The sequence below is a fragment of the Linepithema humile genome, chromosome 1, assembly GCF_040581485.1.
Source record: "Linepithema humile isolate Giens D197 chromosome 1, Lhum_UNIL_v1.0, whole genome shotgun sequence".
Taxonomy (NCBI): Eukaryota; Metazoa; Arthropoda; class Insecta; order Hymenoptera; family Formicidae; genus Linepithema; species Linepithema humile.
Genome location: NC_090128.1, coordinates 45,683,484 through 45,711,340, shown reverse-complemented (window position 1 = coordinate 45,711,340; position 27,857 = coordinate 45,683,484). Strand labels below are relative to the sequence as shown.

Sequence of the window (27,857 nt, the reverse complement as noted above, 5' to 3'; positions counted from 1 at the left end):
AAAAAAAACAAGGGAAAAAAACTGACATACACGGGATGCGCCAACAATCCCGTTCGATCTTCCGCAGGTTTTAGCAGCCCGTAACAACGAAAAACAAATCCGATCCGCGAAGCGAAGGAAAGGGGCAGAAAGCTCGGCTCCCTTTTATTCACAAGCAAGCAAAGAAGCGGAGTGTCATCCGACGCGCGTTCTTCCTCTGCGAAACGTAATCTAAGCGTAGGAATGTGTCTCGAGTCTTCACCGCTTCGTATCGAGACTTCTCGTGACCGTACTCGGAAAACGCGGGTGACGGTTCAGGATCGCTTCGCAAATTCGTGCGCTATTCGACGGCGCGCGTTCGCCGAACGTGTGGCGAACAAATGGGCGCGGATGAGAGCCCATCAACATCGATCACGCAAAGTCTTGGAAACCCGATTGCACTCGTGACAAATCCGCCCAAAGAAATTTAATACACCCGATTAAGGTCGACCGCTGGCCTTAGCCGAGTCAAATTTGATCGTTACGTTCTTTTTTTTTTTTTTGTTCTATTAATCCGCGAGAGTGACTTTTAACAAGGAACACGGTCAAAACGCATGCTGCTGAGAGTTTAAATGAGAATTCGTAGCGCATCGATGTACTTGGAATAAGTGTAAACGCGTGTATGTATGCAAAGATGTGTGTGACATGCGGAGATACATGTGTGTGTATTTTTTTGCGTTACCACGCGCGTGTAATTAAATTTACAATATTGATAAATTTCCTTTTACAATTAAGCTCCCCGAGCTTCGTCTTGAAAATCGAAATCGTAATCGCGATCGCTTAGTTTTTTTTTTTTTTTCATCAGTGAAACTTTATGCCGGTGTGTACGTGTGTGTTTGCGCGCGCGTGTGTGTTAGTTTTAATCTTTCCTTCCTTCGGATTACGTTCTTTTCTAATCGTCAATTGGCTTAATTTTACGCGATATAGCTACATTATACAAAGTATGTACTTCAAAAATATCCGACACCACGGACCTTTTGAACCACAACATGCTCACGCATTCCATATTATTACTAAGTCATTTTAAATAGATGTGGGTTGGGGGGGGGGGCGAGTGGAAAGGGGGGGGCGGGCGGAGGAAAGAGAAACTTACGCTTAGAGCTTTATGATACAACACTGGCAAAGTCATGTAATGTGGTTCGGTGTGTGTTTTGTACGCGGGTTACTTTGCTAACCCGTGCAATAGTAATAACGCGTGTGAATTCCTCTCCCTCGTCTCTTGCAAATATTACAATATATCTATGTACGAATTGATCATAGTAATAGACTAATAATGATGATAATAATATAATATATTATAATAATTAGAATATTATAATAATAATATATTATAATAATAATAATAATAATAATAATAATAATAATAATAATAATAATAATAATAAATCGATAATGGGCAGGTAAATTAATATAATCGTCATTATTATCATAATATTAATCTAATATTTACAGAAGTTTTCACGCGAGGGCCCAATATCGAATACGCATTCTCATAGTTACATTTTGATTGAACTGTACACACGCAGGTGGACCCTCAACTGGAAAAAAGTTCTTTCATCATCAAAAAATTAACATGGTAATTTTCATATAAATCCTTTCGCGCACACTAGCAGCCTGTGGTGAATTTCTATTTCTTTCTTTTTCTTTTCTTTTTGGTTGCAACGTTAATTCATCACATGCGATTCTTTCAAACGAGACACTAGTAGATACCTCTATCTGAAGAATCGCCGTCATTCAAGTCAGCAGTCGACTCGGTTAGCACTCGGAAAATGTGTAGTCCCGTTCAATGCAAATCCATAAAATTTCATGGCGCTAAGATACAACCTCTTGGGCGGCGCTTCCAGGAATACTCTTCTCGATATAACAAATTTTCTCCATAAAACGAATATATTAATGTACGAACTAGATTACCATTTCTTTCTTTCTCTTCCCATACATACAACGCTACTGTGTTGGATTCTTCCTACCTACATCGTTTATCTTTCATACAAGTTCTTCTTTTTATCATATATACTTTGCATTTTCTCGATACGACAATATTATAATATATCGATATATAATAATTGCATATAATTACGATACTAATTACGAGCTAATAATATTTTAACTAATAATTAACGTTAAGTATACACAACATATATATATGTATATATATATGTATATTTGTACGATTTCACTCACCCTGCGCGAGCAGCAGCAAGAGCGAGTGGTAATGTCGAGAGGTTTCTGGAGGGTACGAGCGGGCGGGCGGGGAGGAAAAAGGGCAGAAGGGGCAAGGGGGTACGTAATAATAGTCTCTGAATAATTTAGCTTTTAGTCTTTCGTTCGCCCATCCTCGTTTTATCGATTTTGCTTTCTCTCACTCTCTCTCTCTCTCTCTCTCTCTCTCTATCGATCACGGACGAAAACACTTAATTTTGAGTCTATTTGAGCCGAACAGAGTAGCATCAAAAAGCACCAACGTCGCGTTGCTTCTCTCTCTTCTTTCGACGTCTCACGTGATGCAAAAGATCGAAAAAGAAGAAACGCGCGCGCGCGCGCGCGCGAGACCCAAAGCGTCAAAGATCATAAAATTGGGGATTCTTCCTCCCGGGGTCCTGGGGGGGAGGGGGGAGGGCAGTCCCGAAACTCGATCGTTGAATAGAAAGATTCGGCAGAACGCTCTGTCAGGCTCTCTCATTCAGTCTCTATCTGTGTGCGCGCGCGCGCACGCGCGCGCGAAAGAGCTTCAGGATTAATTATCTAACGGCCTTGTTTCTCGCGAATGCGTGTTTCCGCGTATATTATTTATAAATCACGCGACACGGACGAACGCAGTCGTCCGAGCGCCGCCGTCGTTTTCTCCTTTAAGGAAATCACTTACATAACCATCGACCGATGTGATCGTCCGTAACAGTCACTACAACCCCTCGACGAATTTGGAGAGTTGATCCTGTGGCGTCATCGGCGTCACCTCGTTAGCGTCCGCACCACCGTTCGTGGGCGCCGGCGCTGGCGAGGGATGGTGGGGCATGGCCGCGGGATGGCCAGTGGGTGCACCAGCACCACCGCTTAGTTGCGAGAGCATCATCTCGCTAGGACCGCCACCGAGCTCGTGTGCCGGCGAATGTGTGGGTGTGCCGTGGGGCGGATGGTGGTGCGGCGACGGCACCGGACCCGACCGCGGCGACGGTACCGGCTGATTACGAGGAGAGGGAACAGGCCGCGGTGAGGGGTTGGGCTGTGGAGAACGGATGGGCGGCGGCGAACGGACCGATTGCATCAGTTGTTGCTGCACCGAGATCCCAGGTGGGCCCATGACGCCTTGCGGCGAGGGTACAGGCGGTGGCGTGGGTTTCAGACCCGGCTGACCATAGCCTTGCTCGTTGAAACCGCCATAACCTGGGAAGGAGTTTTGTAAGCGCTGTTGCTTCGACAAGATGCTTCGTAATACGTGCCCCTCTACGGAATTACGAGGAATGTAATTACCGAGAAGCGACGGCCGTATCGGTCGTTGTTGACCATACGGCGGCGCCGGCGGTTGAGTGAATGGCTGCTGCTGCTGCTGCTGCTGTTGCTGCTGCTGCTGCTGCTGCTGCTGCTGCTGCTGCTGCTGCTGCTGCTGTTGTTGCTGCTGCTGCTGCTGCTGCTGCTGTTGCTGTTGGGCCTGTTGTTGCCTCTGCATCTGCTGCACCAGCATCTGCTGCTTGTACCATTGCGTCTGTTGCTGCACCGGCTGCTGCTGCTGCTGCGCCTGCGGCGTCAGCATCGTCTGTATCTGCAATCTGCCCTGCTGCTGCGGTTGCTGTTGCTGCTGCTGCTGCTGCGGCTGTTGCTGTTGGGACATCATATGCTGCAAACCAGGTTGTTGTTGTTGTTGGGGTTGATTAGGACCCAATGGACCGCCGACTCCCCCGCCATGCTGACCAGGTTGTTGCTGATGGACAAGTGCCTTTTTATTAAGAAGATTGGTAATGGATGAAATCTGTGTGTGATAACGTTCATTTTTATAAATAATGCATTCAGTTTAGTTTACCCGTTGCTTAATAAACGCAGCCATCAACGGCGGATTGCTCTTGAGTATTTGAAGTATTTGCGCCTGCTGTTCAGTAGACTGTGGACTCCTGAGGGTCTGCATCAGCTGCTGAAGAGCGTGCTTCTGCATATTGGGTTGCGGCCCGACCTGTCCAACCGGCCCAATCACGCCTGGCTGTCGCGGCATTTGCGCACTCATTCCCATTCCTGGTTGAGCCTGATGCTGCTGCTGTTGTTGCATCAATTGTTGCGGCGTTTGCTGCCGCGCTAAGTTCGGATTTTGTTGCATCACCGCGTTCGGCTGGTACCTGCTACAGAAGAGGACGAGCACACGCGACAGTTAGAAGATAAGTTATTCACTTGACAGTTTACCCGTTACAAAGTTAATCATAAACAATTTTGATTTTAAAAAAATTAAGAATATGACAGAGAAATAAGTATTATTGACATTTACCTCGGTGTCCACTGATCCATCGGAATGAGATGCGTCCCACCAGGATTCGGCATCTGCACCGGTAATGGTCGTTGCATCTGCGGTGGTGGCATAACGCCGCCGGTTTGACCGACACCGACGCCCACGCCGACTCCGGCGCCCGGCGTCACTTTGCCGTAGCCAACGTGCGGCGCTTGCTGCCTCGCTGCCTCTTCCTGAACCTGCTTTACAACCTGCAACACATGAGCGGGAGGCGTTTGCGTACCGGGCTTCAACCCAATACCCGGTTGATGCGGCGACGGTAGATTCGAGGTACTGACGCCCGGTTTCATGGCAACTCCGGTCGCCATGGCGACATTCGAGGTTTGTTGGCCGGCCTGCATTGCGGCCACAGGTCCGGTCGGCCTCGTGTTCATCACAGCCATTCGCCTCCTGCAAGCGCCAATATTTATGAAAATTCTTAAACACTGAGAGATATAAATAGATAAAGATAGATAAAAATATAGATAGATAAAGCAATGATAGAAGAAAAGACAATAAAAAGTAAAGAAATGATACTCTCAGATAAGAAATCCATATATACGATCCAAACACTGTGAATCATTTTCTTATCAATTTCAGTGCATGTTTATTATCTTCAATTTATGTAATTTAACCATGTAAAAATTTCATTTTCTGATATTTTAGTATTTTATTACTCCATTTAGTATTTTATTATTACATTTGAATAACAATACGATTCGACTCACCTGAGTAGTTGTGCCTGCTGCAGTCGTTGTTGCAATTGCTGCTGTTTTATCTTATGTTTGATGTTGGAGCAGAACGGAACAAGACACTTGGTCTCTTGGCAGTGTTTCGCGTGATAGCAGCAGAGAGCAATCAATTGTTTACATATCGGGCAGCCACCATTGGTCTTTCTCTTACAGTTCTTCGTATGCATCACCACTCGCTTCATCTTCTGACAGCTAGGCAGACGACAATTCGCGTCTCTGCATTGACATGCATGCACCAACGATTGAATGCATCTCTGTATCGACAGTTTTCGGGCCTCCTGTATTGCGAGAATGAGAAAGTAAATGTGAGTGTGAAAAGTTTATCGTAATTATTATTTTAATTAATCATTTTTTTTTTAAATTAATGATATATAAGGCTCTACTGATTACTAAAATCAATTAAAATCAATAGGAGCGTAAAGAGTCACAATGCTAGTTCTTCGTGCGAAGATTAAGATATACTCGTTAAAATTGTTTACATCAAATCAAACGTTTCAACCTGCCATCAGATCTTCTTCAGTGCACATTAATAATAATACAAATAAAAAGAAAAATTTGCTCGCAAAATTCTACATAACGTGAAAGATGTGGAAGACGTTAAAATCATCCTTTCCACCCGATTGTAGTTCGGTAGAAAATAAGTTAGTACTGCGATAAATGCAAATATACATTAATAGTTTATATTAAAATAAAAAATAAGTTGACCGGAAATTGAGAACTGTAATATACATACTTTAATTAAATTCATGTCGAAGCGCTAGTCCACGTAGAGAGGACGAGGTGGAAAAACAGAGAACAGATAGTCTTTACATCTTACAAGTCAAGATCTTAATGAAAGTGATTTAGCACAAAATATATAAAATTCACGAGTGAAGGTATGGGAGAAGGAAGGGAGTGGAGCTTTGATATCAAAGATTGGACTCCTCCCACTTTGATTGGGATAAAGTAAAGATATCTCCCCATCATTAATTTATTTCCTTCTTTATAAAAATACTTTTCTTTCCCTTTTCTTCTATCTATCATATTTACCCCCACCTTCTCTCTTTCCTTACTTACTCCATTTTTTCCCTCCTCCACTCCCGCCTCCTCCCATACCTTCACTTGTGAATTTTATAATTTCTGTGTTAAATCACTTTCATTAAGATCTTGACTTGTAAGATGTAAAGACTATCTGTTCTCTGTTTTTCCACCTCGTCCTCTCTACGTGGACTAGCGCTTCGACATGAATTTAATTCAAGTATGTATATTACAGTTCTCAATTTCCGGTCCACTTATTTTTTATTTTAATATGAACTATTAATGTATACCATTGCATTTATTGCAGTACTAACTTATTTTCTACCGAACTACAATCGGGTAGAAAGAATGATTTTAACGTCTTCCACATCTTTCACGTTATATAAAATTTTGCGAGCGAATTTTTCTTTTTATTTGTATTATTATTAATGTACACTGAAGAAGGCCTGATGGCAGGTTGAAACGTTTGATTTGATGTAAACAATTTTAACGAATATATCTTAACCTTTGCACAAAGAACTAGCATTGTGGCATTTTTTAAATTTAAATATATATCAATGATATATCATTATAAACACAGTATACTCATAAATTACCTGTGGATTCGTTTGTTTGGCGTCAGCCGGTGACGAACCATCATCCAAATCAAAGCCAAGTTTCTCCATAGGATGCGGATGACCATCTTTATCTTTACAACTTACACATAAATCGAAATCCTGCAATAAAATGGCGTTATAGCAAACATAAAGATTGAAAAGAAAGCAAGAATGCCTTTCCCAAGAAATCTAATACGTACATCACAAACTGTACAATGGTATCTGGTCTCCACATGGCTTTTGCAGTTATTGCAAGTGTAAACAAACTTGTCTTGGCCTTGATTGTGTAATTCATAAAGCATGGACATGGAACTGAATTTCGCCCTTCTAAGTGATGAAAACTCGTAATGCCTTTCTCTAGCCATCGTCAGGAAAGCGTCACGGCCATCCATGAGATCACAATTGATAACAGGATCGGGGTCTTGGATCGGCTAAAGATTTATGTGAAAATTAACGATCGCATGTAACACGCTGTGCAAACATCTATAATCCGAATCTGTAAAATATAATGGATATAAAGAACTTACCGCTAAACTGGCTGCACTTTGCGCGCTATGTAGCCTGATGACGAAAAATACTTCTTTGTGCTTTTCCATAGTCGCAAAGATTTTGGCAGACAGATCGTTGCCGGTTTGAGGAGTATTCGATTTCTTGCTATTCTTCCTTTGATTCGCTTTGGACTTGTTGGATTTCTTCGCCTTCTTCTGACCTTTCTTTTTACCGTCTGGAGTTTCCGAATCCTCGGAGAGCGAAAAAATCTGCAAAGATATAAAAACAAATATATATATATAACGATAAACGTTTAAAAAAATAATTATTGCATGGAAGATCAGTTATTTTTCACAACTTACCGCATTTGCTGCTGCAGCAGCGGCTTCTGCTGCTTCAGCTTGTTTGCGCTTCTCTTCCTCTTCCTGATCTAATTCTTTAATACTTTCCTCCAGAACGTTGGGCCAGAAATCGCCTTCAAAATATGGCAAGTCCGCCGCAGACGAAAGCCTATCTTCCATAGCTTGTTTTAAGATATCCTGCACACAAAAGTTTCATTTGTACATCTTCTTCAACGCGAAAGATAAAAAAAAAAAAAAATACTTGGCAGAGAAATGTCATCTGCAAATCCTGTGTTCGTTGTTACAAGCATCACAAGAACACTAGCTTTTCCGCAGACGTTGATTTAAGTCTCATTTGACTCCGACACGATATCGCGACACGTATTGGAAACACAGGAGACTATATCTAAAAATTCACAAAATTCTTCCGCTAACCTTATAGTCGAGAACGATTCTCTCAACCATTCCCTTGTCCAGCATCTTCTTATACCATTCCTGCAATCGTTTAGGCTTTGGTATTTTTTGTTCTGCGGGATGGCAGTGGAAGATATAATCGTCACCTTCGGAAGGTGGACACGCCCAAATGTGAGCCATCGTATATCTAAATATCACATACAATTGCATCTTTTAGATATAAATTCATTTATTAATAGTATTATATATATTAACACGTTCCGTGCCGCGCAAACATGATCTTCTATTCGTGTTGTATAATTTATTATACAATATATATAAGTTTATATAAGGTATGTATATTATATAAAATTATAATTATAAAAATTATTAAGAAAAAAATCTAATATATAAAAGTAAAAGTATAAATAAGAAATATTTTATTTCAAAGGATTTGAACGGAAAATTCAGCGTAAGCCGTAAGCGATTACGCGACACGGATCGTTAAGTGTTACGTCATACATATAAAATGTTACATCATGTATATTACATTAATCTAATAAAATCTTTTCGTCGCTTAAGTTTTAAACTTACCCAAGTTGCTTCGCATAATCGAGATATCCGAGAAGAATCTCATGATACACAGCCGTTCGGAATTGTCTAGGCCGGAAGAAGTGGACCGAGTCCAAATATGCGATGTAAACCCGTCTGGTGTTCGGCGGTGTGCACTCGCTTCCGTATTCTTGCACATGCATGCCGAAAAAACAGACGTCGGTGCCGTCGACCTCCTCAAATGCAAACAACGCTTTCGCGCGGTAAGGAAATTCGCCGGGCATGTCGCCGTTCTCAACAAATCTACTTCGCATGCCGGGTTTAACCTCGACCACTTTGTCGCTGGACGCGACCACTCTAATAGCTACCTCACCGGCGCCCGCTTCCTTTTTCTTTAGGAAATTATTCACGCGCGTCTCGATATATGTGCCGAGCTTCGTCACGGGCAATCGTTTGGCGTTAAATTTATTCTCTTTGCGTTTCTGTCCCTTTTTCTTCAAACAATTATCACAGGTAAATCTGTTAAAAAAAAAATACAACTTTTATGTATGTACAACGCGAAATACTTCATGAATTTCTTAAAACGTAAGAAACAACGTGAATGAATTGCGCAAGCACTTAAGTCTTAAAAGCTCAATTCAAAACATTACAATTTCTTTGTCAAACCAAGAAAATTAATCTTGATCTTGGCACAAAATCTTACTGTTTCGAATCATATTATTATTTACCCTAAGGGCCAGATGGTTTCCATATGGAGCACACAAATTTGGTGCACTCTCCTACCACAGTCTGTACAGGTTACAAAAGGTTCCAATTCTAAATGGTCATTCTTCATCTCTTGGAACTGTTCCTTTTTGATGGCACTACGGTAAAGAAAATTTCGCATAAGCACCGTATTTAACCGGGAATAGATATTAATAGACTATACTACACGTCGATCTTCTTGTACACTTACGTTTGAGGCTGTGTTGGATCATCTCCCAACGTCACTGTGTCACCAGGAATGTCGTTGAAACATTTCTGACAGAAGGTGTATCTGTCGGACAGAAGACCAATTCCCTTTAGACTGCTATTATATCGGCATCGTGCGTGCATTTTATTAGTTGAACTCGATGAACGTCGACCAATTTATTCGATGTATCCAAGTTTCATCAATTTCAGCAAGTATGCGTGTTTATATATACATTCAATTTTCGCAATTACACATGCATGCAACAGTATCGCCAATTGTTTCAGATCCGATTCCGTTTTTGTTTTAAAAGATCATGGGAAGACATCGTTCGTTTTTTTTTTTTTTTTTTTTCAATTAGCAGTTTCCAAGTATCAAGTTTTTCACAGTAGTAGAGTCGGAAAGAAGCAAGGGCGCAGTCAACACAAGAGGTAAGCGGCAAACAAGGATTTGTGTGCGCGTGTGCAACCCATGGGCGAAGGTAACATACAAAGAAGAGAACAGTGCTAATGTTAGACTAAAATATCAACTTCAAATTTTTTAATTCTACACGCATATACCCAAAGGCTATGTAAATATACCTGAAAATCGACAAGACTTTACGAAAATTTCACGATTTTCATAATTCTTTCAGTAGTTCGCTGTAAGGCCGCGTTATGCGGCTCCCGGAAGATACATATTCTGTAGGTATAAGCGCAATTAATCTACAAAACTTCAAGCGCGTGAATTTAATATGAAAGAAAATTCGTACGGATAACTCATTTGAAAAACTTTGAAAGGGTGTAGGTCAGGGGACTGACCTGCTTTTGCATTGCTGCCAAAAACAGGTTAATTAACCTGCCAATATAATCTAGCGTATTCAGCGATAGGACAATTTCAAATTAAAAAAGTGCCCATAACAAAATGAACACGCAGAAATCACTACTCCCCCTCCTTATGTGAGCTTAACAGAAATGCTACTTGAAATTTTAATTCCTACTGGATGTACCATTAAAGTACTACAAACGTATGAGACGAGGTGTCTCCATCGTGCACACTCTAATTTCGGAATTGTTCTAAGTAAATGCAACACTCTCCCTCTCAAAATATTATTTCTCGTGCGCTTAATGTACTTTAATATACTGAATGTATCTAGATTGATCGATTAAAGTAATAATGGATTGAGCAAACTTCACTTAAAAAAATTAACATCTCAAAATTAAATTGTTAAATATTAACATTTTAGTATATTGTAATATCAATATCTCCAGCACGTGTAACATTTACATTTTTGAGAGAGGGCGTTAACATTTTAAAACAACATTTTATCTATCACATTAATTAAAATATCAATATACACTGATGAATACTGACCTGTTCTGGTACGAATAATATTTCGCATCCCTGGGTATCGTGCAAAGCTGCTTGCCGTAACAGCAGAGCACCTGCGGATTGAACGTGTACTTCCTGCCGCAACAATATCCCAAAGCCTGCATTACAGGATCTATCTCTTGCTCGAACACTTCCGAAAGCTGTTATTCAACAGGAGACACGCGAATTATTAAAAAAATACACAAAAATGATAAAAAATTTAGAATTGTAAATCGTACAAAGTATATATTCGCGATGTCATCTGACAGATGCATTACCTTGGTGCAGTATCTGTAGACTCGAGAAGTCTTGCGGTTGTAGAGCCAAGCGTTGTCGAACATCATCCACACGTCGTCAACGTACTCCCACGGATCGCTGTACTTTTCCGTGTCGAGTTTCTTCTTGATCGTCGACAGATCCATCGGCTTCTTCACGATGGTCGGATAATCCGGTATACCCAGCGCTTGGGGATCCACGGGTTGCCGAAACGGTATGGACTCGGGATCCTGTCGGTATAGCTTCTCCAACGTCGGCATCAACGCCTGACGCAATTCGTCCGGTTTGAACAAGCACTTCTTCTTGTCGGTGGACGTGCCGCTCGGCTGTATCGGTTCTGGCACCATCGGCTTGATATCGGACGCGGACGCGTCTTGACTGGACACCGGCGTCATACTCTCCTCCTTGATGCTAGCAGGCTCTTCCTTCACGATCGCCTCATTCGAACCTTCCTCCATCGGCTCGGTCTTCGGCTCGGTCTTAATGATGATCTCGTTATTCACGCTCTTACCGCCGTCCATTCGATGATTCTGCGGCTCCTCCGGCTCCTGCTTGATCTCCATTTTTATGGTGACCTCCTCTTTAATGGAGTCCAATTTGCCCTTGTTGTTGCTCATCGGTGGACTCGGAGAGTTATCACGATCCAATGCCGCCGTGATGGCGGCCATCTGCGAGGACATGGATGTGTTGCGCGGAGTATTCAACGCCGCCCGTTCTTGCGAGGTCATACCTTTGCCGAGACTCGCGAGACCGGCCGGGGACGGGGTGGGGCCCGAATGCGGCGGCGTTTGGTTGGACGCGGACGATACCGTCTGATTCGGTGTCATTAGCGATGGTACGAGCGGCGTGTTCGGCGTGGAGGTGGTCGACTGAGGTCCGTTCGTCGTTCCCGTCGTCGTCGCGGATACACTGCCCGTTGGACTCGGTCCGCTTGACGCAGGCGGCGGTATCGTTTGCGGCGTCGACGCGGCAATGCCGTTGTCATTGGGCGTCGAGGCTGACAATGGTCGCGTGGGGAACTGCTGATTCGGCGGCTGTTGTTGCTGCTGCTGTTGCGCGCTTGGTTGCTGCATGCCGCTGAACGGCGACGGTGCTTGCGGGATCGACGATACCGGAGTGCCGACCTGACTCGGAGTGCTCGCTGGTTGCGACTGCTGATTCTGCGATTGTTGTTGTTGTTGTTGTTGTTGCTGCTGTTGTTGTTGCTGCTGCTGCTGTTGCTGTTGTTGCTGTTGCGCAGCCTGAACCTGAGCTTGTGCCAATCGGACCTTCATCAGGTCGGGGAATTGATGCTGATTTTGGATGGGAGAGGTGTTGGGTAAACCGGTGGCCGTACCGTTGGACGTCGAGAATTGACTAGTCATCGCATTGTTGGACGCGGTGGTGGTCGTGAGATTAGCCTGAGACATCTGAGGCTGTCCGAATGGGCTGAGGCCGGGATTCGGTACCATATTAGTGTTGGATGTAGACTGTCCATTCGGACTGGGACCGGGAGGACCCACTAAGATGCCTTGCTGTTGTTGTTGCTGCTGCTGCTGTTGTATCTGCTGCTGAGCTTGAACTTGCTGCTGCTGCTGTTGCTGCTGTTGAGCTTGCTGCTGCTGCTGAGCTTGTTGTTGCTGAGGAAACTGCATTCTGCTGTGTTGTTGAATGGCCATCGCTGGTATCGTTCCGAGTTGACCCATACTTGGCGAATGACTCCGTAGAGTAGGTGGTACTGTTCCGACGGGTTTCGATGACCCTGGTAAAACAGCTCCAACATTGGGAGGTGCGCATGGCCTTAATCCAGGACCGGATGTGCCTGCTGGTTGTGGCGGTTGTGGTTGTTGCTGCTGCTGTTGCGCTTGTTGCAATTGTTGCTGTTCCTTCCGTTTTTGTCGTTTCTCATCTGTTGTCGAGAAATCATTTAGTCGTGATTCTCTTACCATATTTCTTAATTTGAGTACATAATTAAAAACTGAAAGATATATATATAATTCACATTAGAAAAAGGCAAAATAATAATTGTATAAATAAAATAATAATAAAAATATCAAATGTCACTTTAAAGTTTAATGAAATTCATAAAAATTTCAAAAAAATTTCCTTTAAACATCAAGCAACACTTTTCCTTCAAACAGCACTTACCGAGTTCCTTCTGAATCTTATAAATCTTTTCGGCTAATAAATGATAATATTCCGAACGCGAATTAGCCATTTCATACATATCACCCTCCACTTTTCTCGCGTATGCAACCAAGTTGTGCATTCTTTTATCGAGCATGGCTTGCGGATCGGGAGTTGGGAATATCGCTTGGACCCTGTGAAAACAGACGACGACAATCGTGTTATCAGAGGAAAAATATTTTCGAGTAAATCGCGATACTGTCTCACGCCGTGGTAAAAATTCTCGCTTACAATTTATGAACGAGGTGATTCCTGAGATCCGGAGTAACGGACAGATGCCACTCCTTTGTTCCTTGCACTGGCTGAGCCGTCACCTGACCAGGCGGAACACAACCAGGTGGAAGCTGCAAATTCGCTAATCTATTCTCCGCGCCTATCACGCTCGGTTGTCCAGATTCGTTTAATCCGAATAACGTTTGCATATTGACGGACTGCTGTATATTAGCGGCGGCGGCCGCCGCGGCGGACGTGGATCCGGTCGTCGGTGCCGTCTGATTGCCGGCTACCCCGACCGTACTAGGATCGGAATTTAAAGGAAGAGATACGTTTGGAGCGACTACTTGTTGCCCAGCACCGACTACGGACTGTCCAGACGCAGCTGAAACATACACAGCTCCCTTCGCTTCTTGTTTCGTGTATACACCTACATATAAAAATTATATTTTATATTTTCAACATATATAAAAGAAACAAAAATGTAAAAAAAAAAAAAAATACTTTTTTTACACTCTACGCAAACATTCGATAGAATGTTTCCTTATACACGAGCAATTAATCAATTTCAAGTAAAACGACGCGTAACTCACTTTGTGTTTGAGGTTGCGGTAATCTAACATTGCCCAGCGTCCCTGGGGGACCTGCCATGCCAGGCGCTGGCATTCTAACGCCTCTGCCAACGCCTTGGCCGGGCAGGAGTCCCGGTGTTGTTGTCGGACACTGAATACCTAAAGCATCATAAGCCCTTCTCATCTCAGATGGACTTGGATTTGGCTGATTATTTGGTTGAATTGCAGAAACTAATAAAAAGAAGACAAAAGTTAACATAGATATTTAATTAGCAAAAAGAATTCTTTTTTTTATAAAATTCTTCTATACCTTGTACAGAGTTAGTCCTGTTTTTGTTCGCTTGTTTTATCGGCAAGCAGACCGGACAATCGCCTCGATTACAATGCTTCCAATGGCTAATGATCTGCCTGGACATGCTACAGTGTGCAACAGTACAATTTTTGCCGGCTTGACAGCTCGTCATGTGATTCAAAACATTTTTCATTGTTTTACAGTCTGGTAAGTTGCATTGTCGTATCTCGCCGTTCGCTTGCGCGTTCTCGCGCCGTTGACACTTATGAGCGTGTAAAAGTAATACCAATTGTTGCTGAATAAGTCTGCATTTTTCGGGATCAGGCGTGGATTTCGTAGGTCCTAAACGTGTTAAATAATATTCTAAGCAAATATGTTACACGGGCAACATTATTTTCACTATAAGATAAAAAAAAATATATATATAAAGTCACAAAAAAGAAAGGCGAACGAGCCTGATTATTCGTATCAAAATCTACATATTACATCCGTTACATCAAATTACCATCTTTGTACTTATTATATATTTCGGCCTTTGCTTAGACCATTCTCAATGTAAAATAATACGATGAAAATCCGGTACGCATACAAAACAGATATTCAACGCATTAACATCTCGTTTGCCGTTTTAAAAGACCAAGCTAGATGAAAAACTATAATTCCAAAATACGATGCAACATAAACTCACCTGTCGGAGCACCAGTGCCAGTCATCTGCCCTTGAGTAGCTTGTTGTGGACCGGGCTGTCCTCCGGTCGGCGCTCCAGATTGAGGTTGAGCCGGACTCGGCGCGGATGGCTGCGCCTGTTGCGTCGCTGTTCCACCCTCTTGACCACCGACGACGTTTGGGGTGCCGATCGGACCGGCGGTTCCGGTGAATCTACTGGCAGCAGCTGCTTGCATGGCGGTCATATTCGTCCCCACTCCTTTCTGTTGCGGCTTGACAACACCTATGGGATTATTGGCGCATACAGTTACTCCTGGTCCTGGTCCACCAGAACTTGGATTACCTGTATTATAAATTTTGCTTTTACACTTTACGATTACTTTTACTTATTATATCTATTTTCCTCCAAGCGAGAGAAAATCCATGTTACATATCCAACAGAATATGATCGGATTCAGTATAATTGTATGTACCATATCCGTACGGACTCGATGCACCTATTTGCCCCATGTTTGGCATATTCGCCATATTAGGTGGACCCTGCATTCGCGGGCCTTGATTCGGCCCGACAATGCCAACTTGATGGACTTGTTGATGAGGACTCTGCCCTCTCGCCGGGCCGACCATATGCGCCTGTTGTTGCTGCTGCATCGCCACAGCCCTCGTGTTCATCATCCCGGGACCATTTTGCATTTGCGTGACCCCCTGAGGTCCGCTAGGATGATGTATCGCTTGAGTATTAGGGCCCATCATGGTTACCTTTAAAATCATCATTAGTCACAACCATCGAACCACCTGTCTTTCACCGACGAAAATCATTAGATTGTGCAAACGTACTGTATTTAAAGGTTGTTTGTTCAAACTGTTGGTTACTATTAAGCTTCCCCCAGCCATGCCGCCCATATTATTGTTCCCGCTGGCAGTACTAGTCATCACTAAGCCGGAATTCATGCCGCCCGGCATGGACATCGCGGGGTTACTTCCGGCCATGCTCATGGATGATTGCAAACTGCCCATCGAATTCGCGATAGACATTTGATTGTTCGCCAACGAACTAGCTATACTGCTCGGCAGATTACCGAGACTCACGACCATCTGCGGATCGACCACCCCTTTGGAGACGGAAACATTCGGCGGAGATTGCATATTCGGACTTTTGTTCCCCAATGTTCCGGCAGCCATTACCAAGGAATTCGCCACCAAGTTTTTGTTGCCCTGTTCAACGATCGTCTGTGAGATAACGTGCGACGGAATTGACGAATACTGAATGATCGCTAACCTTGACGCATACCTGCTGCTGAATGAGATGATGAGAGAGTTGTTGTTGCTGTACATGTTGCCTGAGTTCCGAGTCGAGAGCACCGTTTTGCTGCCCTGGACCTGGACCGGTTGCCGGTGGCTTGGTACTCTCGGTCGCGGAACCCCAAGATCCAGACGACAGCAAGTCATCAGGAAGATCATTTTCAATATCAAACATTGTGTCTGGGTTTGTTATGTAATCTGAGAATAAACGAGAAAGATATTCAATATTACACCTTCGTGAACCTTTATCACAATACTGGTTATCAGAAAAGTACATCTTTGTACATTTGCGCAAGAAAACCAAAGTTGCATCTCTATTCGTACTGTTCGTTTGTTTAATCGCTGTGCGCGCTGAAGTGGCCACGTTTTTGTAGATTTCTTTTTTTCAAATTTATTATGGATATATATTTGGCTGTACTATTTTCTGAGATAACCAGTGTTTCGTAGACAATATTATTGAGATGATTATTACAGATAATATCACTTAAATAATTATAATATTGAGAATGATAAGTAGCATATAGATACCAAGAAGTCATTAGTAATTTTACAAGGGTAGGTTTTTAGCGCCGTCACCATAGCTTTTAGCATCAAAAAATCTTAGGAGAATATCAAAATATTTTCAATATTAAAAATGTATATATTACATCATCCTGTGCATAACGTACTGTATTTCTATATACATGTATACAGCATGTAAACATATATACATACATGCATGTATATAGAGAACACAGACAAAAAAAGCATACTAATTTCATCTATGTTACAAGAAACTTCTGATGCTCTATTAACATCTTTTGAAAATGCTCACGTAACATTCCTTGACAAATAAAACTCTTGAAACTTATCTATCCACGACTGACCATACATTGACGGAGAAAAAAAGGGTGTACATATATATATATATGTAGGATAATACAAATGCAAAGATTCTATATTTAAAAAAAAAAAAGTAAAAAAAGAAAAAAAAGAGAAAAAATAGGAAAAATTATACGTGGATGTAAACAAACATGAAAAATAAGACATGAGACATACACTGCATGAGCATAACGTAAAGGAGCCATATTCTACAGCAGAATGAAAATTTTCGGCACAATAAATTAGTGCTAAACTAAACAAGCAGCCAGCGAAGCTATCGATGGCAAACTTTATAGAAGAGAGTCATGCGAAGAAATCAGTCACTCTAGAAAATATCTGTTTAAGCGAATATAACAATACTGTTGGCGTTACGTTTTAGAAACGCAACGTCACTTCACTTCGCTCTAAGATTAATGAAATAAAATTTCCCGAGACTTGCATAAAAGATTCGTTTGTGCACACAGTTTTTCATTCTATTTACGTTCCGTTATAAATACCTGTGAAAATTTTCATTGATATACACCTATCAACCCCCACCTATCACTCAGCAATTTATCACCTACGATTGTACCATGAACTTTTTACGCTACGCACGGAGAAAATTTTGTATAAAAAATTACGACATATACGACAGAGTTGGCCGTGAATCGTGAAGAAATTATAAAAATTCCTACTACGTTTCGGCCACATAATGGCCGTAGTATTTAATCTTATAATTTCTCTTACGGACCGCGGTTACTGCCGCATCGCAGTAATCTTCGATAGAAAATTTTCTCCGTGTACACAAGCATATGTATGCATCTTTAATTGCACCTTTGCGATTCTTCGGTAAAGTCCGCGAGCTCCTCGCGTGTGTGTGTCGCATGTCTATGTTATGTTTAATTCACATTGTGAATGCCTCACGAGATGTTTTATTAGAGAAAAAAGAGGGGAACTTGGCTTATCTGAATCTTATGTACCTTTAGCAACACCGATCCAATTTTTCTCCATTGCTATGTAAAGTGAATCAGTCCGTGTTCAAAAGTAAGATAATACTTTTTTTTATATATCCATATTGCCGGCTCTATTGCTCTGCCATACTTTTTCAAAGATAAATATATCGTGACATCCATTTTTCTTTCGTTTTCTTGCCTAAATGCCGACAAATAGACTAAAGTTACTGAACCACAGTGACAATATGCCAAAACTACCACGTATTTCTCAGTAACTGCAACTGGAAGATATGTATCAATTTCACTGAAAAACCAGAGACTGAGAGACAGGTAACTTTACTTGAGAAAATGTATGGTATTATGAGATGATTGGACGGACAAACGGATTTTTACGGTGCTAGACTTAATGGGGGGGGGTCTTTTTTTGTTTTTTTTCCCTTTTTTAAATTTTTTTGTTTGTTTGTTTTTTTTTTCTTTTTTTTTTTTTTTTAAATTTTGATCTGATGATATTTACTTCGTTTTTGGAGCGAGTTGTTCCACTGTTGCATCTGATGCTGTTGCAGATGTAGCTGCTGCGGTGGACCCTGTATTTGTTGAATGTTACTGCCACCTCCCCCGTAGTTCGTATAAGCATGGTGCATCATTAAAGGCGCCATACCCACTACGTATATCACAGTTTTTTGTTTAATTTAGAATGAAAGGAAAAACTGATTAGGCTTTCTTTCTGAATTATCGGTATCCAAGTGGTAGAAACAGTTCGGGAAGCAGATACTAGACAGTACAATCGTGTCTCAACTATTGGCCGAACAATTATTAACGACTGATTACGATTTTGCAATCAAACTTATATCAACTGTTTGACGATTGTGTGGAAACTAGAGAGAGATTGTTTCCGCAACTCTGTTTCTGCGACTTAGTACCCTCACTATAAGCAATTTTGACAGTTTACATATTATATTTAAGTATAAAATGTAATTATTGTCGATATAAATATAGCGTTATGTGCATTATTCTCAAATTTGGAAACTGTTAAGAGATGATTAAGATGTGTTCAAAGAAAAAAAAATATATATATAGTAGAAGTCTATTAGCGCATTGTTCATGCCAGCAAAATGTAATCTTTAACATTAAAATGTCATGCAGTCGTCATGCACTACAGGATCACAACTATATCTAAATCTAAATATGTCCGGAAAAAATATACAAAACTGCATATCGGTATGCCATTCAAAACAGAAGGAGACGGCAGGTGTGAAGTAAGACGGAGGAAGTAACATTTATTCTTAACATGAACATTTACACTTGCATTGTACGTCTGTACAACATCTGAGCAAAAATTGATACGTTCTGTACGAAAAAAGCTATTGTACAATGCAGTCTCGGAATGAAATCTCGGTTTTTACGCGCATCACGCATCGAACAAATTCATTCCGCGCGAAGTTGTTCTCGCTTTGTGTTTCGGAATTGTTCCTTATTAATTCCTCGTGATGAGAAAAAAAAACGTAATATTCGGAAATTCCACTTTAGCCGTTCGATTTTCTCTACCCGATTCCGGAAAGCGCGTGGATGGTGCACGCCGAATGGTTTTCGCGCGTGCGGAGAGTGCAGGAGCGCGCAAAGACGCTGAGCGGGTGCGCATTACTGTCGCGTGGCGTATCCATAATGTTGCTCAGAGGTTGCGACGCCTGCGGCTTCGAGGCGTCCGTGATAGATGAACGGCGGCGGGCTGGCGGCGAATGGCGATTAGCCGCTACCGCGACGCGCGATCCGCGCCGCGGATCGTAAAACGCCGCCGATCGGGAATTCTCTTTTTTCTCGGCCGTGTGCACGCGAGAGGCGTACACACGTTTCCATCGCGAGCACGGAGGCGCGCTTTACGCGCCTCGGCGGGCGTACGCGGCCTCAACGGCGGCCCCCGTACATGTGTAACTTCTATGAGGTTAGTCGCGGAAACTGATCGCAGAGGAAACGGAAGTCGCGGGGAAGTATTCGCAATGTCGCCAAGATTGAAAAAAAAAAAAAATGACAGATAGTTTGACTTACCCGTCGAGTCTGATGGCCCCTGAAACGGATCGAGTTTCGGCCGCTTCGGCGGAGGGCCGTCCACCAGGTGGTCGGCCATGGCTCCTCCGCGGGGCTGTTATCTTCCTTCCGTAATAACCTAACCTCTTCCTTCCCGTTGGCCCGTTGCCGATCTCACTCGACCCACCAGCGCGCGAACATACGCGGCGTACGCCGTGCGAACGTAGAGCAACGGCACTGCGTGGCAGGTAACTCGCTCGTTCTCACTAGAAGACCACTGTCGCCGTCCTCATCGGCATAGGCCCTGCAACTGTCACCGTCGCTGCCGTTGTTGATTTTACCGTGATCGCCGATACCGCTACCACTGCCTCTTCCTTGCCGCCGGTCAAACCGCGTAACAAATTCGCCGTATCACAATCGTACTCGCGGGCATAACAATAACAATGAGAACCGCGGCGCGTAAAGCGTCCCCGTGTAGCATACTGCGGTGCACGGTCAACCATTGGGCATCGTAAGAGTTGTGGGGTACGTCGAACCCCGGCGCCGAAGCCCGCGCGCACGCAGGCAGGCAGAAACACACGCGCGAACACACGACGGCGACGACGGCGGTGGCGGCGACGACGACGACGGCGAGAAATGTCCGCGCTCTCTCTCCGGCGAACAACGACGGGACGGTTGTCGCGCCGCGTCGCCGGCGGGACGGGACGGCAGATCACCGCGTAAGAAATGGAGAACGGCGACAACGGTGACGACGACGACGACGACGATCACAATGATGATGACGACGACGACGACGACGACGTCAAAGACTGCTCGCTACCTTACCGCTCTATCGTCAAAAGATGAATAAGCGCGCGACGCGCGGATTATTCGACTCGCGACTCGTCTCGTTTCGATTCGATTTAACTCTCTCGCACATACAACACACGCTCCGAATTTTTCGTCGCGGCTGCTCCCGCTCTCTCGCGTTTTGTGTGTCCACTTTCGTAAAACACGATCGTATATGTACTCTCGCGGTAATACGTGCACTCACGACGACGACTCGTCAAACGACTGGCTGCGCGCACGGCGCTAGCTCACGGCGACGATGTCGCTCCCGAGGCCCTGTGGCACCATCTTCTTCTCCTCTTCTCGCCTCGGCACACTGCGACACACGGGCGCGCAAACGATCAGCGGGAATAGACGCTCATCCCTGTGCATTCGCACGCGATTCGAGGACGCGAGCAAGCGAACACGATCGCGCGTATCAGTACTGGGGCGGCCACCGCGTTCGCCACAGAATTTCGCTCGAGAAAAGCGATCACGACGTCGTCCGTACCGCACTATCGGCTAACGTTGGCTAACGTAAAATGGCGGCGGTGTTGATCAGTTTTTCTACGCTTGTCAGAGACTCGGCGACAATGGCCGTGAGTCTAGAACGCGCCGACCATTGGTCGACTGGGTCACGTGACTCGCGAACGCTTCGCGATTGGCCAGACGACGTGAAGACATCAAGTGACTAAAGTCACGTCGCTACTCGGAGCCTTTGAAGCTGACCGCTCATTTCCGTGGCGCCTTGATCGCGAATATGGCTGTTAGCGACTCGACGCTTGGAAGCGAGCTCGCGAGAAATCCCTCATCTCTCTCGACAAACAGTGCCGATGTGATCGCTAGATTCATGTCTTTTAGAGACTGGATTTCACGCCAATTTTAAAGATCGATGTGATCTATCGTATCGGTAAGATATACCTTAGAAACAAGTGATACCTGCCACTTTTACAAAATCAGGAGCTATTGAAGTAATTTTTTTAAATAACATCAATATCTTTTCTTTTCGCTACTTTTGATCTTTCGAAAGCAATCTGAAGAAGGGTTGCATGAAAATTATGTTGTAGTTGTGTACACTTTGCGACAGCATTTATTATTTTCTCTGTATTGTAATGCATCTATGCCTACAATTGTCTTTTCTATCATCTTGATTGACATGAATTAAATTGTAACCTATTTATATGTTTGTGCTATTTATTTCTAATTACTGTAAAAATTCTATTTTCCTATTATTTTAAAAAATATGTAGGATAATGGGAAAATAAATATATGTAGTAATATCATGAAGCATCATATTACAGTATAAAGTGACATTAACTTTTTGCAAATTTATGATTCTTAAAATTGTGCTAAAGATTTAGAGCAGTTAAGTATCTCTTTGTTATCAATATTATCATATCCACTTTTATGTATCATAATGCATTATATGATAATACATATAAGTACATTAAATCAAGATATACTATTAATAAACTCTAATCAAGAAAAGCCATTATAGATATGATTTAGAGGATTTAGAAAAAAGTGGGCCAAGTTGTTTTTTAAATCCATGTATAAATTAGAAAAAAAAACTGAACAGTTTTCACTCAATGATTTAAAAGTGAGTGCAAATGTTTAAGTTAAAAGGAACTGTAGCATTTATGAAAGACTGTACATGTTGCACACAATTAGAACAACTTTAACTTTAGAACTTAACTATAGAATCAGTTTTCTAATAATTCACAAAAATGGACTTGATTCACTTTTCCTCTGAATCCCTTATGTGCATATTGGAATTTTATACTAAAGTAAAAATTATTCTCTATCAAGGATTATTATCCTTATCTATTAGGAAATATAAAACAAAAAAAAACAAAAAAAAAAACAAAAAAATATTCTATTAATAATCCTTAAAAAAGATAGAAATAGTTTTAATTTTTCTAAATTTTAAATAATGTATAAAAGACATGGAAGAAAGAGATGGGGGGGGGGGAGGGAGAAATAGACCTGTCAGATCCATACTGGAAGTCCATACACAATATACTGAAGGATTTCAAAATAATCTCCTTAACACCTTAGAATAGTTATCTTACTGAGAATGACAAATCTTTATAATATATAGTTCATTGCTACATAAAATAAAAATATATTTTGATGATAAATTGATTAAAATATACTAACAAGATATATCAAACTGATTAAAATGTAACAAACATCGAAGTGTAATATTAAAAGTTAATTATATACGTATAAATGATTAATTGAAAATTATTAATAAAAAAGCATGAAAATAATTGTAATTACATTAATTATAATTAATTATTTAGCTCCAAATCTCCTTAAATCTATTCTGTTCATTCATATATCGATTTAAATAATTTCCATGTGGCTTTCTGTGTTATGTCATATTCGAACAAAACATAGAATTAGTATCGTCGCGAAAGTAAGCGCGAATGGATTGTGCGGCACGCGCCATGTCGTTTTTTATCTCGAATTACTTTCGCCGCTGTGATACATCGCATCGTCCCTATGTGATGTCTTTCGCGCGCGTTCGCTCTCTTTCTCTCTCAGTAAGCGATACGAGCACGGGGACCGTGGGACGTGGCGGCGACATGAGACGATACGTCTTTCGAATTCTTGATAGCCCCGAGGAAGAAAAATTTAAGATGTGTCGCAAGATGGCCAAGATGATCTCTCGATCGACGAGTCGGGAAGAACGGCCAGCCGTGTACACGGGGGGAGAGGGCACGTTGCGCGGAACGCTCGGCTCCGTTCGTGGAGTCGCGCGCGAGATGGAGGTGCGAACGGCACGCGACCTGATGCACGCATCGCGCGTGAACTTGTTGGCGTCTCGTTCTCGCGCGACGACGACTGTCTCAGTTGTGGTAGCGCGCGGCGACCGCGGCCCACGACGAGGAGAGCAGGAAAGAAACGGGTGAACGCTCCGGCGGCGGAGGGTGAAGAGGCTGGAAAGAGGCCTTTGGAAATGGGACGGGAATCTGATGACGGCGTGGCAGCAGCCGCTTAGCCACCCGCTTCAGTGACAGCGGCTCTCTTTGTATATCAATACTTTGCAGAGGAACGCAGCACTGTGCGTTGCTCATCCACAGTCGCTGCCTTACTCTCTCTTTCTCTCTTTCTCCCTCTCTCTCGCGGAGAAAAAAGACATGTCGCGAGAAACCATGCGAAAGGAGGTGCGGCGAAGACTGATGAACCATCTTCATCAGATCGAGAATAAATCGATGCTCCAAACGATATAAGATTTAATGCGTGATCGATAACCCCGCGTACACGGCAAGCGGGGAAAAATAATCGCACGGATTGTTCGATAGCTATTACGTAACTTCGTTTTTGTTCAAAACTCGATAACAGTTCGGACGGAGAACTGTCGCTCGAGCTGATCGTACCATATCCATCGCGTTCACGCTTGCCTCTTTACGCCGCACGAATTCAGGAAAAGTGTAATCGATCGTTACCGCGCACGCGGTCGTTTCGCGGCCTACGATTTATGTCTAGTCTCGCGTGCACGCGCAGTGCATCGACCCATCTCTCTTTCGGTCGGTCGCGGTATTACATGCTCGCGTATGTACGTACGTGAGCGAAGTGAACCGTAAACGTTTGCCTAACTCCTCTTCTCTTTTTCTTTGAATAAAAAAAATTTAATAAAGAAAAAAATAATATGACACAAGCTGTCTGCAGCGAAATATAGAGAAATGAAATTTCTATCGACAATCGGATGAAATCACTGTCACAAGGGATTTAATCCTAAAGCAAGTCATGATTGTAAACATTCACTTCTTCCTCTGCACACAATGCAGCAACTGATAATGCCGATCAGTCTTACTATGTTTTGCGTTGAAAGCGAGAACATCGGAAGCATATGAACAAATGTGTACGTAGTAAAAAAAAAACGACAGTAAAGAAGAGCATAAATACGAAGCAAACTTATTAATGCTATTTGAACATATGGGCCTCCTTATCAGGAAATTTTAATTATGTAGTAAAATGTTTTTGCTCGTCTTCCCGCGTTCTCGTCGGTCACTTACACGCTTATTATCATCGTAGCACAAGCTGATGAAAAACTTAAAAGCATTGTCTCAGAAAAAAGATACGTTCAGATCCCGTTATGGTTAATTAAGATCAGTAAGATTCGAACCCAAGATCGAACATTCAATGCCCTGATTATAGCTAACTGCGGATTTTTACACATAAAGTAGATAAGCTATTGCTGAAGATACATTACAAGAAAAGTCTTTGCTTGAATCTAAAACTTACTTAGCAGGTTTTTAAATTTATAGCTTTATAGAGATCATAATAATTTGCTTGGCCCTAAGTAACTGTCGTTAATTTTTACAATCTAGAGAAACTTACTAGAAAATTTTTTTAATTTTACAGAAAATGAGTCTAATCGTATCCACATTTGCATCTTAATCATCATGCGAGAAGAAATGTTATTTTCGCACAGCCTTTGTGCCACTGATATCGCTGTTCTAGGATAAGAAACAAAGTTTTCGTAATCTCGTTTACTGATACATTCCCTTACATTCGTCATCAAAAAAGGAAAGAAGGAAATATCAGCTGTTGTTATTGTTGGTTGTTGTTTGTTGTTGTTTGCTGTCGCGCTGATTCCTTTGGAACCTGCTTTACAATCTACAACATATAAGGTGTTTATGTACTAAGCTTCAATCCGATATTATACTGACATTCGAGGTTTGCTGGCCTGCATTACGGCTACTACAGGTCCAGTCAAACTTATGTTCATCACAGCTATTCGCGTTCCCTAGAACAAGCGCAAAAATTGAAACTTATGAAAATTCCTAAATACTAATAGATATAGATAGATAAAGATAACTATAGGTAGACAGATAAATAAAGCAATGGTAAAAGAAAAGACTATAAGAAATAAATAAATGATATTCTCAGATAAGAAATTCCACATATAGATCCAAACATTGCGAATTATTTTCTTAATTTCAATGTAGCAAATAGATATCTTAATCCTATCATTAAAAATGCTTTATCAATTGATAAATGGCAAACATGTTGAAATAAAAAGATTTCTATGCTTTGTAGAAAATATCACTATTCTAATTTTATATCTTTAAATAGTGACATATAAATATATTGCAAACCTGAGTTTTATTTTTTTAAATAAAAATGCAATTTTAAAAATATAATTAAATTATTTTACTTTGTATTAATATTTATTAGTTTCATTATCGTCAATTTATGCAAATTAATTATTAAAAAATTTAATTTTCTGATATTTTAGTATTACATTTAAGTAACAATATGATTCTACTGATCTGAGCTGTGCCAGTTGTAATCGTTGTCACAATTGCTGCTTTCTTATCATATGTTTTATGTTTGAGCAGAATGGAACAAAACACTTGGTCTCTTGGCAGAGTTTTGTGCGATAACAACAAAAAGCAATAAATTGTTTACATATTGAACAGCCATCATTGGTCTTTCTCTTACAGTTCTTCGTGTGCATCACCACTCACTTTATTTTCTGACAGCTGGAGAACTCTTTGCATTGGTCCACAAACTCCAACGACTCTATGTCTCTCTGTATCGACGATATTTGAGCCTCCTGTATTGTGAAAATGAGAAAGTAAATATGATTGTCAAAAGTTGATCGCAATTATTATTTTAATCATTTTTTTATTTAGATTTGTTCAATCATAACAGAAAATTTATAAACACAGTAAACTTATGAGTTACTTGGAGATTCATTCGTTTAACGTCAGCCGGTGATGAAAAATCCATATCCAAATCAAAGTCAAGTTCCTCCAAGAAGTTACTTTCCGTGCTTTCCGTTGAATACGCGTCTAACCTATCTAACCCAAATACGAACGGCTGGCGACTGGTAGCACTGCTGTTGATCAGTTTTTCTACGCTTGTTCAGTGAGCTATATAAGGGTGAAATCAGATGATACGGAAAAGAGCTGCGGAACGGAGAGTGCGTCATTGAGACAGCCAATCACTTGCGGAATACAATCGTACTCAAATAGCTGTGATTGGCTGTCTCAATGACGCACTCTCCGTTTCGCAGCTCTTTTCCGTATCATCTGATTTCACCCTAAATGAAAAGCACCCATAACATACTGGAGTAAAGCCGAGAGCACAAGCTTTTACATAAAGCATAACGCATAAGCATAAGGAAATTGATTGGTCTATATATAAGCATAAGCAAATGCATAAGGAAATGGACCAATCAATTTCCTTATGCTTATGCGTTATGCTTTATGCAAAAGTCTGTGCTCCGGCCATAAGACTTACGACTTCCGATTTCCGACTACCGACTACCGACTCATTGTAGACCCGGCTTAAGACTAAGATTAAGATTAAAGGCCGGAGCACAAACTTTTGCATAAAGCATAACGCATAAGCATAAGGAAATTGATTGGTCCATTTCCTTATGCATTTGCTTATGCTTATATATAGACCAATCAATTTCCTTATGCTTATGCGTTATGCTTTATGTAAAAGCTTGTGCTCTCGGCTTAAGACCGAAGCATAAACCAGCCATAACATCGTTCCGGACAGTTCCGGATGTTAATCGAAAGCTAAACAGACAGAAATACGCGTTCCGATCGGAAGAAATAGCAGGATCAAAAATTCACTAGAATTCTGGTGAGAAATCCGATCCGTCATTCCGATCCGTGCTCAATGGGACTGCACCCTAAAGGCCATCACACACAAAATAACATAACTACATATGCATAGCATAAGACCGTCTCGACCAATAAGCATGCTATGTAAATCAATATGGCGCCTTTATGCTAGATGTTCATTGGTCGAGACGGTCTTATGCTATGCATATGCAGTTATGTCATTTTGT

The 27,857-nt window shown here is 41.9% G+C and overlaps 1 protein-coding gene and 2 long non-coding RNA genes across 21 annotated transcripts; 1 reads left to right on the top strand and 2 right to left on the bottom strand.

Moving 5' to 3' along the window:
* Window positions 1-769: 769 nt before the first annotated feature.
* On the bottom strand, window positions 770-21,576 carry nej (nejire). Of its 19 annotated transcripts, none has more exons than XM_067356464.1 (25): window positions 20,249-21,575; window positions 18,720-18,866; window positions 16,390-16,610; window positions 15,948-16,325; window positions 15,584-15,869; window positions 15,133-15,453; window positions 14,463-14,786; window positions 14,174-14,383; window positions 13,599-14,010; window positions 13,329-13,501; window positions 11,204-13,158; window positions 10,929-11,086; window positions 9,582-9,695; window positions 9,355-9,489; window positions 8,669-9,145; window positions 8,117-8,282; window positions 7,703-7,879; window positions 7,379-7,609; window positions 7,052-7,282; window positions 6,852-6,971; window positions 5,215-5,516; window positions 4,487-4,897; window positions 4,034-4,343; window positions 3,487-3,949; window positions 770-3,399 (listed from the first exon to the last, which is right to left on the bottom strand). In XM_067356464.1, the coding sequence occupies exons 1-25, from the start codon at window positions 20,325-20,327 to the stop codon at window positions 2,918-2,920; spliced, it is 8,283 nt and encodes a 2,760-aa protein (XP_067212565.1). In that variant the 5' UTR covers window positions 20,328-21,575; the 3' UTR covers window positions 770-2,917. The 19 variants fall into 19 exon arrangements, with proteins under 19 accessions (XP_067212565.1, XP_067212589.1, XP_067212583.1 ...); XM_067356488.1 differs by having other exon boundaries at window positions 11,204-13,089; XM_067356482.1 differs by having other exon boundaries at window positions 11,204-13,089; window positions 13,599-13,965.
* A 26-nt stretch (window positions 21,577-21,602) lies between these two features.
* Window positions 21,603-25,688, top strand: LOC137000355 (uncharacterized). Its single transcript, XR_010890613.1, has 2 exons — window positions 21,603-24,905; window positions 25,409-25,688. It is a non-coding gene; the product is annotated as an uncharacterized lncRNA (long non-coding RNA).
* Window positions 25,522-26,930, bottom strand: LOC105669611 (uncharacterized). Its single transcript, XR_001100297.2, has 3 exons — window positions 26,738-26,930; window positions 26,518-26,606; window positions 25,522-25,793 (listed from the first exon to the last, which is right to left on the bottom strand). It is a non-coding gene; the product is annotated as an uncharacterized lncRNA (long non-coding RNA).
* Window positions 26,931-27,857: the final 927 nt, after the last annotated feature.

Coding starts and splice junctions, on each gene's coding strand:
- nej (XM_067356434.1), bottom strand. CDS start 20,327: ATGGCCGACCACCTGGTGGACGGCCCTCCGCCGAAGCGGCCGAAACTC. Junction 8,283..8,668: donor GATTATGCGAAGCAACTTGG/GTAAGTTTAAAA, acceptor TGTGATATTTAG/ATATACGATGGCTCACATTT. Junction 3,950..4,033: donor CTGCGTTTATTAAGCAACGG/GTAAACTAAACT, acceptor CTTAATAAAAAG/GCACTTGTCCATCAGCAACA.